Below are 20,294 nucleotides of genomic sequence, written 5' to 3' on the forward strand. Positions count from 1 at the left end.
AAATTCACATAAATGACACAGGGGAAATTAACTGACAAAATTGTAGTACTTTCCATGAATAATAACTATCGTATTATGTGTTTGCTTTTATATGCAAGCTCTCTGGAGAAATAAAATGATCAGGGTGCTTAGCCAACGTGCCAATCGTTAACGCTCCGTGGCGTAGCGTAGTCCCTCTCTCTATCACTCTTCCATGTTAGTGCGACAGTCACAGTTGCTGTTCGTTTGCTACGGAGTGTGAACGATTGGCATGTTGGCTACGCAGCCTAAATAGATAGCTAGTGGTAAACAATTCTATATCTGTACATGTTTGTTAACTACACACGAACAGCCTGACGATGAAGTTATATCTGCAAGTTACGGGTTAGCAAGTTATAAACTTCAACCTTCCTCAAGAATCAATCTATTGATGGATGAAAACCGCATGAAAATCCGTTCAGTAGTTTTTGAGATTATCGCGAACATACAAATATACAAACAGACACAGTCGCGGCGGGGAACTTTGTCTTATAAGGTGTAGTGATAATGTACCAGGATTAAATAATTATACAATACTACTAATACTCATACAATATACTATTGTTAAAAATGACGTTGCTATGTTACCAGACTCGAATTCAAAAATCGTCATTGAGATTGTCAGTCACGACAATAAAAGCCTGAAGTATTCTGTGCGAGAACAACGTAGGATAATGAAATTGAACTTCATATCCATTGTTAGTTGTACGTTTGTTTGTTATTTGCGTGTCAACAATTGTTTAGGTATTCATCACCAGGAGCAGAATTTTTAGGCGTGACTGGTTTTCGGGTCATATTAGCCGTAGAACCGATAACCGTTGGGGTAGACGAGTTCTCGAGTGGAGACCGCGCATCGGCAAACGTAGCGTAGGACGCCCTCAGACTAGATTCATTCTTTAAACGGTAAATTCTCTGCGTCCAGAGAGAAAAAGTTCCCGAGGCATTAAACATACTTATGTTTTTTTTTCATTACTTTCTCCACATATTCCAACTGGGGCACGATTCCTTTTTTGTTTAATGTTATAAATAATTTGTTTAAAAAAATACAAATGTCTGAAACCTGAGCACCCTGGCGCGTCCATCTCCAATTTTTTAACAAACTACCCCGAAAAAAGCAAGCCTGTTATATGTAGTCCAATTGTTAGCAGATTAGTTATATTTTATTTATAAAAAAATATGGCCCCTGTCTTTAAATTGATGTAATTGTGTAATATAAATGGACCAAAAGTGGTACTTATTCAATTGATGGGCTATTCAGGGATACGTCCTTTTATACCATTTCATTTATTGCATGTAAAAAACAAAACAGACATTTCATTTAGGTCATTAAAAATTGTTCTAGGAACACAAATAATAACATTTATTACCACAAGAATGGTAAAAACAACTACTCACTTTTTTATTTACAACGAATCAAAATATTTACAATGCGATGATATAAATCTTTATTCTACGTTCCCCTTGCGTTATTTACAATTAAATTTACATACGTAATTATCCATAAGAAAAAGTTCAATGACTAAAGCCATGTTTTGGCTGTGCATTGTGATTTAGGTACAGCCAAGTGTAAAAATATGGGTGTAGACAAATTCCTCAAAAATATGTCCTTAATTCGCTGACATATGAGCTAGGGGACATATTTTTGAGATCATTTTTTGCACCCATATTTTCACAATTGATTATACAACGAATCCATAAGGAGGTTAAATGAAGCGGTAAGTTTACGGGTCCGCCTTACATTATTGTATCAAACTTATTTGAGGCGGTCGTTTGATTCAGTGTTTATGCCTCACTTGATTTTAAAAGCCTTTCATTTCAAAGTATGTCGTATCCAAACATTGTTGTATTACTTAAATAAGTTCTGAATATCCATGGAAAATAATTATCAGGTCATATTATTACAAAATATCACATGTCAAATTAAAAATATTATTATCTAAGTACATAATGTTTAAAAATAAAGACAAAATTAGCACCTAACGAAATAATCTAAAATTACAGTAAAAAACCTACAATAAAACCCAATCTGAAAATTGGATTTAATCTATTTCTGGGTAAGTAATCATAATCACCATAGCCTGAACCTGAAACATAGGTACCTACTTCCATTGCCAATTGTTAAGTTCAACGCAACGAAGGAAACTTACGGCCTGATTCTAATTTTGATATACGTCAAAAATTAGATCTAGATACGATATGGATCGGATCTGTCAGAATCAAAAGTCTGACGTCTTCAAACAAAAACTTCACTTTTGACACTGACAGCTCCGATCCATATTATCGTATCATGGGAAGGTGAATTTCGACCGAGCTTGCTGCGGACTCTTAAAACACGATCGCCTCGGAATCGGTATTACCTACAAGGATAATTGATTTGATAACCCTTTTAAACTGAAAATGTATTAAAGTGTCCAATTAACGAATTGAGTAGGTACTTCAGATTAATGCTTAATGAAAACGTGGCAGAGAATTCTGTTAAATTGAAAAATATGAGTTAAAAAACTTTTTGGAATTCCCGCAATCTCAAGTCCTATAATTTCATGAATATTTCAAGTTAAATTTATCTTACCTTTAATCTTTCGTTTACTCTGGAATATCAAAATTCCATAAGTACCTACTGCGACATTCTAAATAAAATTTTCCTATAATAAATCTTCTAATTATTAAGAAATTCGATGATTCAGAATTGAACAAATATATTTGTAATCTGATTTTCCAATTTTTTTTACATGAAATGACAATTAAATATTTTGTAAGGGGGCACAAGAAGTATTTGCAATACAACTCAATCTTTATAGTCTTAAAAAATATGATTCATAATTGTATGTACGATTTATTTTCAGGCAATTCCTTCAAAATATTATTAGTGGAATAACATCAAACTTACATAATTGAACGTATGTTCAAATTCAATTATCAAATACTGTTTTCTTGCTTCCTTAAAGTAGATCTTACAATTACGTATTTTATAACAATCTCCTAACGGTTTGAGTAATATCTAATGTTAATTAAGTCTATATTAACAACTTTAAAGTTTTCACATGAGTGGAGCTTTTACCTCTCGGAAACGATACTTAGGTATTTAACAACTTGACGTCGCTTTCATTAACGAAGTAAAGCTAAAATAACATTATAAATATTGTTAAAACATGTTTCGGGATATACCCGGTTTCGGAAAGTTTTATATGTTAGGTATAGGTATTATAAACATTGGTTTGGTATCTCATTACCTGACAAAATTATATTTTATAAAACAACACTTCAATGAAATGGCAACTGGAACAGAATAACTAAGGGCCACTTGCGCCTTTCACTAACCCGGGGTTAACCGGTTAAACCTGAGTTACCATGGTTATCAGTACGATTTCATACTGGGCTAACGGTTTAAACGGTTAACCCCGGGTTAGTGGGATGGTGCAAGTGGCGCTAAATCTATTGAATTTCCAAAACAAACCAATTAAATTTCAAAATTAACGAATCCTGAAATCGAAGCCGAAGAAGAAGCTCCGTCATTTTCTAACGTATCGGTTAAGCTGATCATCTGCAAGCCATAGAAGAGAGCAGATAGGTGACTGCCGCGCAGCTCAGCTGCGCAGTGAGGTAGGACGACGCTCTGTTGCTCGTTTGCATGGCGGCTGGGTGCTCGCCTGTCAGAAAAAAGTACATGAGTAAAAGATGATCCTGTCACATCTCTAATCGCTCATTGCTGCTTGACAGCTTACTGGTGGTACTCCTTTCAGTCTACTACGTTAAGAGCCTGATCCTTTAGTCCAAATCTACCATCATGTCTTACTTAGTTCACTCAACGTGGTTCATTGTTCATACTTGAATTTTAGATCTTAATAAATTATATGGCCTGTTTTACATGCTATCTGGTACCTCGTATGATTTACCTCTGGCAGGACCCGCGTATGTCCTTAAACTACGTCCAAAAGAGCATTGCGAATGTCATCTCGCTTTGTGTGATAGGGCACAACACAGCGAATGCCATTTCAGATCTAGAGCAGAGCCCAACTCTCCACCTTACAGAAAACCGCAGCCAAATAATAGCAGACCCTACTCATAGTGTTGTATTACTTTACTTGTGTTCCTGCCGATGCCGGTGAGTAAGGTTGCCAGAGCTCATCGAGGGTGCGGAGTGTTAGGGTCGGCAATGCGAATGTAACAGCTATGGAGTTGCAGGCATCTATGTATAGGCTACGGAGACTGCTTACCATCAGACAGGCCGTATGCTTGTTTGCCACCGACATAGTATAAAAAGGAGCTCTTTGTTAGGGTGTACCCTTGTTTTGCCGACAAACTTTTCATCGAATATTATTTCATCGACAACGATTCATCGAAACGTTATTACTAGTAATATTGTTTGGCGTTATTTTGTTTCATATACTATTTATTTCAATTTTTCTTACTGCGTAGAAATATTATTCAACGAATATTACTTGATCGATAATTCGTTTCAAATTATTTTAATTGGCACAACTACTAAACATTGCAATTCATTTGTTCGACGTATTACTTTAATACATTTTTATATGTCGTACTACACATTTATACATTTTTCTGTTGTAAGAATTTTAGATTTAGGTTAGGTTAGAACTGCGACACCACACAGAAACGATCGGCTATCAAAGTCGGTTTAGGTTAGGTTAGAACTGCGACCCCACACAGAAATGAACGGCTATCAAAGTCGGTTTAGGTTAGGTTAGAACTGCGACCCCACACAGAAACGAACGGCTTTCAAAGTAGGTTTAGGTTAGGTTAGAACTGCGACCCCACACAGAAACGAACGGCTTTTAAAGTAGGTTTAGGTTAGGTTAGAATTGCGACCCCACACAGAAACGAACGGCTTTCAAAGTAGGTTTAGGTTAGGTTAGAACTGCGACCTCACACAGAAACAACAGCTTTCAAAGTAGGTTTAGGTAAGGTTAGAACTGCGACCTCACACAGAAACAACAGCTTTCAAAGTAGGTTTAGGTAAGGTTAGAACTGCGATCCCACACAGAAACGAACGGCTTTCAAAGTAGGTTTAGGTTAGGTTAGAACTGCGACCCCACACAGAAACGAACGGCTTTTAAAGTAGGTTTAGGTTAGGTTAGAATTGCGACCCCACACAGAAACGAACGGCTTTCAAAGTAGGTTTAGGTTAGGTTAGAACTGCGACCCCACACAGAAACAAACGGCTTTCAAAGTAGGTTTAGGTTAGGTTAGAACTGCGACCCCACACAGAAACAAACGGCTTTCAAAGTAGGTTTAGGTTAGGTTAGAACTGCGACCCCACACAGAAACAAACGGCTTTCAAAGTAGGTTTAGGTTAGGTTAGAACTGCGACCCCACACAGAAACAAACGGCTTTCAAAGTAGGTTTAGGTTAGGTTAGAACTGCGACCCTACACAGAAATGAACGGCTTAGTAAGTAAAATTATTGTTACCAACCTATTTATTTTATAATTGTAAAATAATATCTTCAAAATTAGAGCACATAGCTATCTATTATCGCGCAGAGTGAGCCGACTGACGTGATTGCGTTTAGTTTCGATAACGAAATATTACAAATTGAAATAATTTTACGCGTAATAAATTTTATTAAATACAATCCAAAAAGAAATAAGAAAACCCGTAAAGAAATACCACGATATAAACTATATACAAAATAACTCAAGTACCAATTAAAAGTCCCCGATTTAAATTTACTAGTATCGATTCTTCGACGCAATAACTTGTCGATGAAATGAAAATACTTGAAACGTTGTCTTCGAAATAACATTCGATGAAATGTCTGTCGGCAATTCAAGGGTAAACCCTTTGTTAGGCACGTACGTATATCTTCTTGAATCGTTATAGATCGCTTTAGTCATCAAGAATAATTTATCCCCCAAGTCCAAATCTAACCTATATCGGAGAGCATTGGGTCATTGTGTCACACTTAAATTTTATCCATAATATTGTCATAGTATGGTTTGCGACACAAGCTAAAGAGCCTAGTTGGAACTCACCATTGAGCACGTGCACGGACACGGAGGCCGGGTGCGCGTTGTTGGGCACGCACGTGTAGTTCCCGGAATCGGTCAGCGCCGCTTTAGTCACCAGCAGCTTGCTGGTGGTGCCACCTTCCGTCTTCTCCGTCTCCAGGCTAATGCCGCCGCGGGGCGAGTCGAAGTCGACCACGGAGTTGCCGTGGTACCTGGAATGTTAGGTTGGGTTAATATACATGATTACCAGTGATCGTACATTTTCCAGCATTTTTGGTGCAGCAGAGTGCGAGTGGTGTTAACGGAATTGGTATAGATAATTTCAACTGAAATGGTAAATTAAGGTTAATATTAACGTAATTAACGCTAATTAATCATTAGGGTTGAAATTATTTATACCAATTCCGTAAACACCACTCCGCTACACCAAAAATGCTGGAAAATGTACCGATCACTGATTGATTACATTTTGTATATCTCGCTCGCCCTTATTTACTAAGTACTTTCTTAGTCTGAGGTTTAAGATTTTAACTTCACCACGACTGCCTTACCAGTGTCAAACTGACATATTCGCTAACTTCTGCGTAACTTACTTTCTATACATCTTGCTCGCACTAATATGCGAGTAGGTACGCATTGAAAGTAAGTTACACACACGCTAGCGAATATGTCAGTGTCAAACTAATGGCATTAGCCGTAGTTACCTCCCCAAACGATGACTTATAAATGACAATTGATTATAATGTATACTGTTTTTTATGTATACTTACTATTATTCCGTACCAATTATTTTAGTTTTATCAAAAACCCAAATGATTTATTTAAGTTGCCTCACAATCCAGGAGCAGGTGTGTGTAGGTGTAGCTAAAAGCAACTAAAACGCAGATTTCGTTAGATACATTGTATGATGTATCTATATGTTACTTTGCTTGAACTTTGACATTCAACGCAATAAATACTAGATAGGTATTAGGTAACCTATAAGTAAATTATGAAATGATCTGGAAAATGTGTATACGGGTATCTTGAAATATTATCCGGCTTTTATGCCTATAAATGACTTCCACATGGATTCCCTAATTTTGTTGTGAAACGCCCAAACATTCAATTCATTTCATCACCCATAATACGATGGAACTAAAATACTGGTATTATTCTAAGTAGAGAATTCTATTCTCAATATTACATAAATCCCACCAGCAAGGTCAACGCAAACACATCAAGTGTCTGAATCTAAAATCGACACCCGATAAGTCCCTCCATCCCTCTGCACGTTACGCAACCATAAAAATCCACTGTTCAAACGAGAAAAGACGTTAACCACACACTGTTAGGATATATTTTCCTTGAACAGTTACAAATGATATCTTACCAGAGCACAGACGCGCTCGACGGTGGCGAAGAGTGCACGTTCACAGAACAAGTCAGAGATATTGTGCTTCCTTTCTTCACATACACGTCCTGAGAACCCCAGATGGAGGCTGCGGCCGCTGCAACAACAGAAAACCAACCTTATTCCTCACAAGTCTAAGTCTAATTTAGCATAATAAATAATACAGGGTAATGCTGCAACGTAAAATGCACTTTATGACCCACAAAATTGGGTGAAGTTTGATCTAATCTACAGACGCCTTGCGAGCGTTCGAGTTGAAATCTCTGTTCCAGATTTTGTATGTAGGTTTGCCACGGTTATGAAGCTTCATGTGAATAGATTGGTTATGAGATTCAAACTTAAGCTGCTAGTAAAGAGAGATAGTGTACCTACATATGTGTTATCGGTTAACCTTCTACCTATTGGAGTTTACTAAAACAGTACCCATGGATATTTTTTATCCGGCTCCACCAAAGTGAAAGTAATATAAGACTTTAAACTATCGCGCTTTATAGAAACGTCGGATTTAAGGTAAAAATAATGAACTTACATTGTGGTAGACCCGTTAATATCATAAAATAAAATAAATGTAATATTTTTGCATAATCATCATTTGTTTATATATTCACAATATTATTTCAGCCATACTCGTAGAGTAGAAAATGCAATTAAGTTTAGATTCTACTCACAAACTTTAGTATCAGAAAATTGCATTAAAAAATGTTTGATACTTTTTTGTGGTTATTCGAAGTTCCTTAAAAGCAAAATACGAATGCATTAAAAGATGGTTCGTCGAAGTTCCAACTGTTGCATAAGAACGTTTTGCACCAAATGTTTTCAGCAGTTTCCCAACAGCAGGAACGTTGCAGTTGATAAATAGTACCACGCAAGCAACTCTCGAGTAAGTTTGCGGATAATTCGTGGCTATACGAGTTTAAACGCAGCTTCACTTAATTAAAGTTGGTAACAAGTAAACCTCCAATTTCACTAAATATGTGATAATCGTGGTAATCTTAGTGTTGCTGAGTCGAGTTATTCACTAATCAGCCGTCGTAAGTTAGATTCTGGGGCGAAAATCCATTATTTTTGTCAGCTCTTCATATATTATTTTTCATTGTTTTTATATCCTCTTTGACCTTTAAAAGTTTTGTATTTGACCACTTTTATACAACTGAAAAAATGTTGCCTGCCACTAACGCGCAAATAAAACTAAAAAATGTAGAATTATAGAATAAAATGTTAAAATCCCCAGTCAATATTTATTGGATGACGATTTCATTGAAAAAATGGTTTTGGGTTAGTAAAATTTGTTTACTCTTTAATATCAATAATTCCTTTGAATCTATCTGTAACATCTATCTCAATTAATTAAGGAAGTTTATATATGCCCTGTTAAAAATCCTGACTGTTTTTCTTTCTGTATAAGTTTATCTCTATTCCTGAAAAAATACGTGCGCTTGTAAGCTTTTGGATCGACTAAGAATTTACAAGGATATTTTTATTGGTTGTCTGTAAGAAATACTATTTTATATTCATAAGCCGTGTTGCTCTGATCTGAATGCTGATTAGGAGGCTCAAATGCTGCAGGATATTGATATACTTCGAAATTTGGATTAAGTTATGCATGACAGAGGGTAGACGGACACATAATTTACAAAGCACGTAGCACGTGCGTCCCATGTGGTTCACGCTGATTCTAACAAGACATCTGCTTAGAACTGCTATTCTGTACCCTAACCGTGAGTTTGACGCGGTCATATTCAATAGTAACTAGGTACGTAAAATCACTCGCAATGTGTCTTTCTCGTACTGATTTAGGTGCATATTAGTAAGAGCGAGATGCACTGCCAGTTGACTCACTGCCCAATTCGAACTTTAAGATACCTCAATTAATAGATCTAGAAACGATATGGATTAGATGTGTCAATGTCAAAAGTGACGTTATTGTTTGAAGAAACGTCACATTTGACACTGACATATCAAATTGGTGTAGAACTGTAGAGTTGGGGCAACGAGAAATTTCATATTGGATCGGATTGAAACTTCTAATTGTGGAATAAACGTAAAACAGTAAATTTATGAAGAAAATTCATAAGTAGTGTGACATTGCAATCATGCAGTCAAACGCCAGAACGCGATTGGTTGATGAGTTCGCATCAATGGCTTGCGATCATCACACATTGGCAATATTATAGTATAATCGAAAGTCTACGTACATGTTTGATAATTATAAATAGTTATATCATTATACATGAGTAAAGACTAGCAAAACTTATTTAATATTATAGTGTAATAAATAAAATATTCCAAACGGTTTCCTAATGGCTGTTATGCGTGGTGGGGTTTTCATATGGAGGCTGTGAGAGGTGTGTATATATAGCCATTGTTTGCTTTGCACCCAGGAGCAGAGTTGACATTAGTATAATGAGCTCATACTAACGCCATTATAGAGAAACGCTAGAGTTAGTTAATGTTGTTTTAATATGAAACGCAATATCGTTGAGATGCACGCTGCGTTTCAATCTGCACGTCTGTTGATTAATATACAGACATAGAAGTTTTGGTGGCACGAATAAAATTTAGCTTGCGACTTCCACACGATATTATTTTATCGATAAATTGTACCTTCTTATGCCAATTATCTACGACCCAATATGGACCCTAAAATACTTTATTATTACCGACATAAGGTTTATAATTTATTGAATGAAAAATGGTGTAGTGCACCTCTTCGTTACGTGTCATAAAATCGATTGAATATCATCAAAATAAGTTTTTGTGTAAGAAACCCGTTACTAATAAAAAAAACTTTTAGTTGTTTATGTTAATTTTTAAAAATTATATAGGTAACATTGATGGATAGTAATCAGCATATTTTAGTTAGTTTCTATTTTATCCGGTGAACTTAATAGTTAATATGAAATGTCATTTCCAAATAAGTATTCAGTTGTCGATAAATTTAATATCGGAAGGAAGTTAATTGACGTTATTGCCACCAAAACTTCTATGTCTGTTAATATACAATGTGTGCGCTTTCGCCGGCTGTCATCGTGGTTGACACGTCCTGCCTCCTCCTCCCCTCCTTTAAGTGAGTATTCAAAATAACATATCGGCACTACTTTGAAAAAAAAAACTCGTATCTTGTTCTGTCAATCAAAAGAATAATGTGGTATCTATGTGCGGGATGCATACAGAGTTACTGTCTTTCAACTTTGAATAGCAGTGTCAGATACGAGATTTATTCAAAGTAGTGCCGATGTGATACATCTTCGGCACTATGCCTCAGCGGCCATCTTTAGATTTACATTTTTTGTTTTTAATTAGGTTTAGTTTTATTACAAAATATTACTGTTTGTTAGTTTTAATTATATTGTATACTTTTAAGTAATAAAGTAGTCACTGATATTTTTTGTCATGTCACACATAAGATACTTAGTTTATTAAATGTTTGTTATCTTAAGAGCGAATTTGACACATGACACGATTTTTTACTTAGACGATAAAAGAGCAAGCACGTACTTGAAGGGCAGATTTTACTTTGAATCTAGTAGAAGAAAGAAAACGTTATTAACTTATTATTAGTTAATTAATAACGCACTATTGTTAAACTTCAAAGAAATAATATTTTTTAAGCTAAATAGAAAAAAATATATTCAGATTAAAAAATATACTTCAAATAGGTTTATAGTTGTGTAAGTAAATAATTTATATTTTGTTAGACTACGCGTATCTACCAACCAATCAATTCATGAAAACCAACCCACGTACACGATTCTACTTGTTCAGTCGGACCACGCTAAATCGATCTAGCTAGCTCTTAACTCTGGGAAAACCCGCATTTTTGAGTTTTTATATGTTTTCCAAGCAAAGCTCGGTCTCCCAGATATTGATAGTAATGTTATGAATTCACCAAGCGACTAAAGTGACACGTGAATATCAGTAACGATTTCATCATACACAACAGGTACTCATGAGAAGTGAAACTTTGTATGAAAGTTTTACATACACCAAGTGACCTATTTTTATTGCCCTAGAGTACAAACCGTCTTACGTAGCGCAATTTCACATGACGTCACTATGAATACGTGACACGGGGCTTTGTCTCCTGGCGGCTTAGCACGGTCGCGTTTCTATCCCTTGTCACCATGCCTGTCACGTTCTAACAAGTATGTAAGTGCGAAAGGGACGCGCATAGTGATAGTCGATAAAAATGGAACCGTGCTGAGCCCGCTGGTGTATTTAAGGGCTAATGAGACAAAATGAAAACTCAAACAGATTTTCTTGCTCGAAAATATTGCAAAAAGGATGTTGTCGTCAGTCTTACTGTGTCATTCACCTAATGTGGCAGCTGAATCAAAGTAAAGATTGCTAGGTAACCGACATTGTTTTCATGCAGTGTACTACTCAGTATGATTCTTCCATAACAACATTAAGGTACCTAACCTAAGTAAGTACCTATGTGATTCGATTAATCTACAAATCTGTTTTCCAATGTTTATCTTTAGCAGGACTTTTTGTTTACCTAAAAGTATTTTGTCTAAAGCGCTAATCTAAAACATTTATAATGAGAGCCTGTTCTGTAAGATTTTATTCCGTATATTGTGTCAAAACGAAGTGCAGTTGAGGTCACACTCACAAAAAAAGCAGTAAGAAGCGCAAATAATCAATTGCAAAGAAATAAAGCGTGAAAAAAATATAAATAAAATAGGGTTCTAGAGAGATACCTGAGGAGCGGGACGGGGCCTCGGTCGCCGGGGTTAAGGACTCATCTGCAATGCACAAGACAAGAGATCAGGAAGGAAGGGAATACAAAGTGACGCTGACGACCATAATAGGGGAGTGAAAGAGACAGACGGGATATTAGATTAGTGAGGTTAAAATGCAAAGCGTGCTCATGGTAATAATAGATGTGCAATTAAATTGTCGTAAGAGAGCCTCTGGTTTAGCTTCGGCAACGCAACGTGCACGCCTCCCAGATCTCTGGAATACATTTTTTTGTATTTACGAAAACGTACGTTGTGTAAAATATTTAGAAAGAAGTGATCAATAGAAAATTGTAAACAGCGGTGAGTTAATTTTCTGCTTAAATCAGGAGTTCACTGTGAAGTATCAGATCTGATTCATTTTCTTAGTGTGGCAGCTTGTATTAATTTAATTTCTAAAGCCTTTTTGGATATTCATTTGATTATCGATGTTTAATTATATTTTTTGATTACATAGTGTTTTTTTTTAATAATTAAAATGTATATTTATAAAAATATATTTAAAGCAGACAAATTGCTAATTCGTGAGTCTACTTTGTCATTTTAATATATGTAGCTAATTTTAATTACTTGAATAAAACAAATGTAAGAGATGTTGAAAAAAAATATGGAAAATACCTTCATGAAGAATTGTTAATTGAATGTTTTTGCCGTTAAGTGAATTTAATGAGTATCAATAAAAAAATGTACCATGTAAAGCATGTGTTGTGTGTGTTATTTTGTGATGTGGGCACTGTCATTATATTTGCGATACCTATGACCTATGTGCATTTTTTTCCATCTCCCATTCTACACCCCCATCAAACGATTTTAGCAAGCAAAGCTTTCAAAAATCACCACTAAAAAACTATCTGGTAGAAACAAATTGCTGACATAAAGAAAGATATTTTGTGGGAAAATATTCAGAACGGATTGTATACATTTTTCAGGTATAACAAGCTGGGTAATTTAGCGAAACGCAACATGATGCTTGACGAATGGTAGTATCAAAAACGCGCAACAGTACAGAATTCGGAACAGGCTAGTTTATTTTTTTATAATTGGAATCGAGACTATGTATGTTTGAAATGAAATCTCATGTGAAATACACGTAATTGCGCCTGCTTCCCAAAATGGATTTAAACAACCTCACATCTATGAACATATATGGCGTTTTATTTCCAACTGTAATAAGTATAAAATCGTGACAGCATTCTGGATTATTATCCTTATCAAGAGGACTTCAGGGGGGTAGTCATTAGGAAAGCGCCGTAGGTACTTTGCTAGCCCAGCTTTCTAGCTAGCTAGAAGTGAATATGTGTTGACGCTAAGTATTTTCCTCACTTATCGTCTCAGAAATGTTCAGAAAATTGTTATAGTCGTAAGTCGTGTAAGTGTCCTACATATATTATGTCAGCGTGGTAAAATAGGCGCCAAGAGGTTCTCTCAAATCCCAACAAAAACTCGGTCAGCGACACCTTCTGGTAACTCATGGGGCCCTGGTACTTGCTGTTTGCTAAATTCAATGTTTAGACATATTTTTTTCTCGATTTTGGCCACAGTAGCCTATGGAGACTAACATGAAAGGCTAAGCGATCTTCTTAGTCTATGGATATTGCTATTTTAAGGGTGTCACATGCGCGTTTCTAACCTATGAAACAATTGTTTCTACTATACAACAACCTAAAATGAATAAATAATTTGAGCTATCGTTTTTTTTCGTCCTCTTGACCGCGGCGGCACGTGATTGGTCAAATTCATTATAGTTGACTACAGTATTTGCTTATGAATATTATAATCGAATCAGGAGCCCACAGTGAAAAGTATGTGATTTGAGTTTGGTATACGATACGAAGTCTTAATTCAACTATTGCAGTCGACGAATAGAAAAAGAATGTATGTATTTGTTGCCAGTAAATATGGCGCACTTAACGATGGCGTAATAAATATATAATCGAACACTTGAAATTCAGACAACAGTATCCTTGCTTCGTATTAAATATAGATTGCTTTTCGGTTTTCGGAAAGTCTATTTACTAATAATTCATGGCGGCATTTGACACCAGATTGATTCAAAATGGCTGCTACTAATGAACGATCAAAGACGGTGTGGAAGGCTCTGAATAATTTAATTGACCCTAAAACGCCAGACGAATTCCCTATCAGCGTTACTTAACCAGAAAATAATTTACAAAATAAGATAAGGTTAAAGTTCAGGTATGGGAGGAAAGCCATGAAGGCGTCAGTTTATGTCAGAGCCACTGATTTATTTTTAAATTTTCCAAACTAAAGTTGCTGCTTTTGTAATAAGTAGGTATTTATATATTTGGTCGATCTTGTGTTTTCGTTTTAGAAGTTTAAAGTGTACAGTAAGTGCCCTAACGTACCTCCTAAGTGCTCTCTCTCTCTCTCACACGTGTTCTGTTTTTGTTTATTAGTTTTAAGTTTTAGTTTTTAATTTTGGGTGCCCTTAAAACCAGCGTCGTGTCTTACAGACACTGCTTATGCTGAGCGGCATCCTATTTGGTGTATGTTTCTTTATTTAACTTGATTTTGTACCTAATGTATGTTTTTACGCCAAATAAATATTTTCTATTCTATTCTATTATATTCAAATTTAACATTATTAGGTTACCTAGTTATCTAACTATTATTTGCCGCAGAATACCAATCCATTTTCATTTTTATTATTAAGATATTGAATTAGTCGTGACCCAATTAAATCAGAGCTCTTTATTTAAATGAATAAAACTCGGAAAACGCTTTTAAAATTACTTTTATTATAATCTTACTCCATATTGGCATCGTTCAATTTACATTATATTAATTCCACATTAATTCTAATTTTAATAAAACATGAATCGTTGATGAATACCCTTAATCCGGACCCTTCTAATAATTTATGCTCAATTCCGCCTTTGATCGTAAAAGGATGCAACTGTGTATTATGAAACACATACTAAAAGGGCCAAAAGGTCACCCAGTAACAATGCTTCTGGCGACTGACAAAGCAATTATTTTTGAGTAAACAAAAGGCATTTGATATTGCAAAATGAGTGGATGATTGTTAATAAATTCGAAAATGATACGCACGAAGGAAAATACTAATTTCGGATGGAGCTTTGAAAAAGAAAATGTACTTTTAGGTGAGGTTCTTTTTGTAACATTTAATTAAGTATTAAGGCAATATTGAATTAAGAGGGAAGTAGGTATAGCTACTGACAAAAAAAACTTTTTTCACACAAAATCCATTACGGGAGAAAACGTTTTCCACTAACTAAATCTTAACATATATTATCAATTTGATTTTGATGTTGATCGCTTCAGCATAATATATTCTACGTTTATAGATTTGGATTTTTTTGAAAAACGAAAAAAATATTTTTATTTTTATTGTATTGCAAATTTTGAAAAAAGGAAAACCTATAAACCTAGTTTTTCATTGTGTCAATAACATACTAAAAATCATGGAGAATGGAAAATATTTAGAAGTGGAATAACGTTTTCTCTTTTTGTGTGGACGATCAAGTGCTATATATACTTCCCTCTTAAGAGGCAGCGTTGAAAACTTGACTGAGTCTCACTTTTCAAACTTTTATGCAGATAGCCAGGCAGTATTTATTTTGTAAAAGTTAAGTTTGTCAGTTACGCTCAAATAAAGTACGCGAACATTTGTTGGCTAATAATCCCCATTCTAATAATCCTTGTATAAAAAAAACACGCTAATTCGTAAGCAAGAAAATCAAATAACCTAGCCGTATTCCACGTGCTTAACAAAGACTGATTTCCCTCATTTTGTATACGAGCATTAGCCCCTTAATATGACAAGAGATGAATGTGAGATTATATCTTCGTCAGTTTTCACATTGGACGGCAGCTGGGGACAAAGTGGATCCTTGTGTATACCCAGAATTGAGAAATGACATGGCGTTTTTATATTTCATTACGGGTTTTTTAGATTAGTTGGTTTAGCGAATGAATATGAACCTTGCGGTCGGCGACCTTTAGAGACACTCACTGGGGACGGAATTTACAAGAACTTTAGAATTTTCACAGTGCACTTTCAATTTTGCAATCATTTAAGGGTGTGACTTGAGTTTAATGCACTATGAGACACTTATGTTCATTAAAATCCGCAGACCGAACAAATTCCTTCTTACAGGCAGGAGACGCAGGCTTTTGTGTAAGTATGTTAGTATGCGTTAATAAAATGTGTTATCAAATTATGATTGTATTGTAGTTGAATTTAAAAATTGAGGCTGTTTTATACTTCTTTATGTTATGCTGTGGGTAATGTAAGATTACTCGAAAAAGAGGCCGTATGTCGTAATGCCTCGTAATGTTTGCAGTACATTGCTGCTCGGTAAATTTTCAAAAAATATTTACGGGGTCATAATTAAAATTAAACTTCTTACATGGATAAATTCTATATTTGGTTTAATTTATTGCCCGTATTGCATTTACACATTATAAATATACGAGTTGTATCCATTTCCTAGCTAGGCATTTTATCTTTTCAGCGCAGAAAAACAAAGTAATAAAAGGATAGACTTAAAACAGCTGATGCACAAGGCATTTTCTTATAAAATTATAGAAGTTCGGTTTGTTTAAAAAATTAATAAATCATGTACTACTTTTTCGTGTTCAATATTAGTCGTAAGTTCTGAATTATCTACCTTAATCTAAAGAAAGCTATTTATGAAAGCGTGAATAAAATGTAAATGAATTAAGTATCAATAAAATAAAGATTTCAAAAGAGAAGAAAAAGAATTGGAATTAAAATTCCCGAAAGTTTCGGTTTAAAATTCATAGTTACGCTTTTATTAAAACTAAAAGCGCTCTTAATAAAAGCTTTTAAGCAAAAAATATATCCTCGTGTTTAATGCCAAGCTTTACTCTACATGTTCAGCGTTTGTGTCCAAATTGTAAATTACGAGCAACGTTGCCAGACAAATGGTACTTGTTGCAAAACAAATATATTATATTCACTTCGCTTAATTTTATTTTTAAGCTCCGAGGCCGTATACTACGCAGACACCGCATTATGAAGCGTCTACAAAGAACCCGAGGTCGCACATAATAGGTGTAATTCCACTTCTAAAATTAGCAGCACAACTATGGGACACGATCACAAGCATTCGTGGGTAAGGTTAATGGTAATTATGTTTTATGGTTTGCACTTAAGAAAAATAAAACGTAGGTTAGGTATTTAAAAAAGTAAACCTTAACTTGTAAGCGCTGAGTGAACTAAACGGTTACTTAATATGTTTATTGTTTATCTAAAATCAGCACTAGCTTTTATTAATCTATGAGCGCGAGCGGTATTAAAGTAAAAGTAAAGAGTAAGATTTTACAATTTGTTAAAGTTTTATTGTTAACATTTGATCTTGAAACGACTTGCATTGGTAATCGCGATCATATACTTTCAATCAGTTATTAATGGTAAGTAATAGAAAGATAAAATCTAAGAAATAAACGTGCCCTCTAGTTTGACAGCAAACAAATAGCATTGTTATGAACCATATTTTTTTAGTCATTTAATAACGTTAATTTGTGACAATCAGAGTTACCGCATGATATGTATACTGAGCTACACAGCGTCATCTCGTGTAGTTAGCTATCAAATTTGAAACACGAATTCAATTGTCTTAAGACTTTACACAATACACATCTAAGGCCCACTTGCACCATCCCACTAACCCGGGGTTAAGAGATTAAACTTAACCCAGTGTCAAATTGTAGTGGTAACCATGGTAACTCCAGGTTTATCCGATTAACCCCGGGTGGAAGTGGCGCTAATAAAATTAATGTGTGTTTGAAATATTACCAACATGAAAACAATAACACATTTCTAAATCAAACCGGTTAACCCCGGGTTAGTGGGATGGTGCAAGTAGCGCTTAATCACGAGTATTTGTATAAAATTACCTTCAACTGTCAAAAACACCGCCATATTGATCTTCGGCTCCGTATTGATCTGGCACTCGTAGACGCCGGCGTCCCGCGGCTGCACGTAGTCCACCTTGAGGTCCCAGTCGTCGGAGGGTTCGGGGTGGAGCACGCTGAAGCGGGCGTCGCCCGTGTACGTAAAGATGTGGGACGTCAGGATGTGGAGGTCGCGTTTGCGCATCCACGATACCTGGGGAGAGATTTCAATCAATACCAGAATCCATACTCTGCGAAACGCGCTGGTAGCTTAGCGGTAAGAGCGTGCGACTTGCAATCCGGAGGTCGCGGGTTCAAACCCCGGCTCGTACCAATGACTTTTTCGGAACTTATGTACGAAATATCATTTGATATTTACCAGTCGCTTTTCGGTGAAGGTAAACATCGTGAGGAAACCGGACTAATCCCAACATGGGCTAGTTTACCCTCTGTGTTGGAAGGTCAGATGGCAGTCGCTTACGTTAAAACTAGTGTCTACGTCAATTCTTGGGAGTAGTTGCCAAGCGGATCCTTAATTGATAAATTGTGAATCATATTCCAAAGACATAAGGTTTACTGATGGTCAGCGCTAATCACGGCACATTAACGTTTCGCTTCTATAAAGCATTTTCGCTACACATTGGTTTAAATTATTTGCTTGTAGAATTATTTTGCTTGCCGAACATTCCGTTTTTGCTGCTGAATGAATTTAAATGCCAATTAATAACAATAAATGAACACCTGTAGGCAGACCAAAGAAATTCTACTGGAACAAAACTACAAGCTTACCAAAGTTCTACTAAAACACCCAGACACCAACTACGCAAAATAGTGGGATTAATCACAGGAAATAACACACTAAACAAACACCTACATAATATTGGTAAAACAGGCAGCCCCATGTGCAGAGCGTGCATGGAAGAAGAAACAGCAAAACATATCCTCCTACACTGTAAACAGGTAGAAGTATACAGGAACCAATACCTAGGGACTCCGCTCACACTGAAGAAGGCAGTTAGCAATCTGAAGACACTGCTAGGTTTCATGGAAGAGCTGGGGTGGCTAGAGTAGTGCAACCCCGTTTTCACGCAAAATAGGCACAATGGTTGTCGACTTGCGGAAAATGCCCAGTATAACTAACTAACTAATAACATTGATAGTTATTTTTATTATTAAATTTGGACGCCAGTGGTTATGAATAGTTCAAACTTACTCCGAACCGTTAAAGTACATAATTATGTTCAACTTGTTCTGCTCTAAGTATCGCATTGAATACTAAACATTAAACTGTAGAACTAGCTACCGATAGAGAACAATGGAAGGGACTCGAGGAGGCTTTTACGTAAGTAGGGATCAGTGAAATGAATAAATAAAGTACTTAACATAAAATAAACTAAAATTATATTTATCAAAAATTGTAAAAATTTCGCTGAAATAAATAAAGCTGTAATAATAATAATAAACTGTTGCAGAAGGCGGTAATTTTGGACACGGCGCGTATAGTACGTCGGTTCGTCACTCTGCGGCCCTAACCACCGGCAACTTGGGCCTTGCCCCGCCGGCCGGTTAGGTTTTTTATAATATGTTTATATATTTTTTGTAATGTTTTGTAAGTGTTTTTATATTGTGCCTACTTTACTCACATTATAAAACCCTAACCTAAGACCCAAGTTAAATAAAGAAAAAAAAAATAAACTATTCAACTACAAAAAATCAACTTGCTTTTAAATACACCGAAATAAAAATCCTCAATGTACACTAAATAATAACGCGTTGCCACTGCTGCTGGTGTGGTATAACAGTTATTTATTTAACAAGCCGCTTAATAATATTGTTCAAGCTAAAAGCATCAAACGTTTCATCGACATTATTTTGTTTAATCACCAGTATGTAATAAAACGTCATAAAAATGTGCATTTTGCAACACTCGCGTGTTCCCACTTTCCAACAGCATGAATTATTTATTAGCCACGCTTGCACATTCAACTGTGAAACGTGTTTTTTGTTTTTAAATGGTCCAGTTTTAATTACTTTAGAAGTGAATTAACTATAATGAAGGTTAATTAATGTCGGGGAAAAAACGCGGCGGATGAATGTGGGACCTAAATTCATCCGAGTATCTTATCTACTGCGATGAAACAAATTTTCGTAGGAATAATAATTGTACCATGGTGGAAATCGACTCGAGCATACAGATCAAAATAACGGCCTACTATTAAGAAGAAGAAGAAGGAGACATTATTTCAATAATATCATCACCCAATATTTT

General features: G+C 35.6%; 1 protein-coding gene across 1 annotated transcript in view; it reads right to left on the minus strand.

The window, feature by feature from the left end:
- Positions 1 to 3,486: 3,486 nt before the first annotated feature.
- The window catches only part of LOC134798718 (protein sidekick-1-like), a 204,471-nt gene continuing 187,663 nt past the window's right edge, over positions 3,487 to 20,294 (minus strand). The window contains exons 3-6 of the mRNA XM_063771102.1: positions 18,029 to 18,239; positions 7,359 to 7,476; positions 6,011 to 6,198; positions 3,487 to 3,665 (exon numbers count right to left, since the gene is read on the minus strand). Coding sequence (XP_063627172.1) covers positions 3,556 to 3,665; positions 6,011 to 6,198; positions 7,359 to 7,476; positions 18,029 to 18,239 — 627 coding nt within the window. The 3' untranslated portion in view covers positions 3,487 to 3,555. The remainder of the gene's footprint in view (positions 3,666 to 6,010; positions 6,199 to 7,358; positions 7,477 to 18,028; positions 18,240 to 20,294) is intronic.

This window comes from Cydia splendana, chromosome 17 (genome assembly GCF_910591565.1).
Source record: "Cydia splendana chromosome 17, ilCydSple1.2, whole genome shotgun sequence".
Taxonomy (NCBI): domain Eukaryota; kingdom Metazoa; phylum Arthropoda; class Insecta; order Lepidoptera; family Tortricidae; genus Cydia; species Cydia splendana.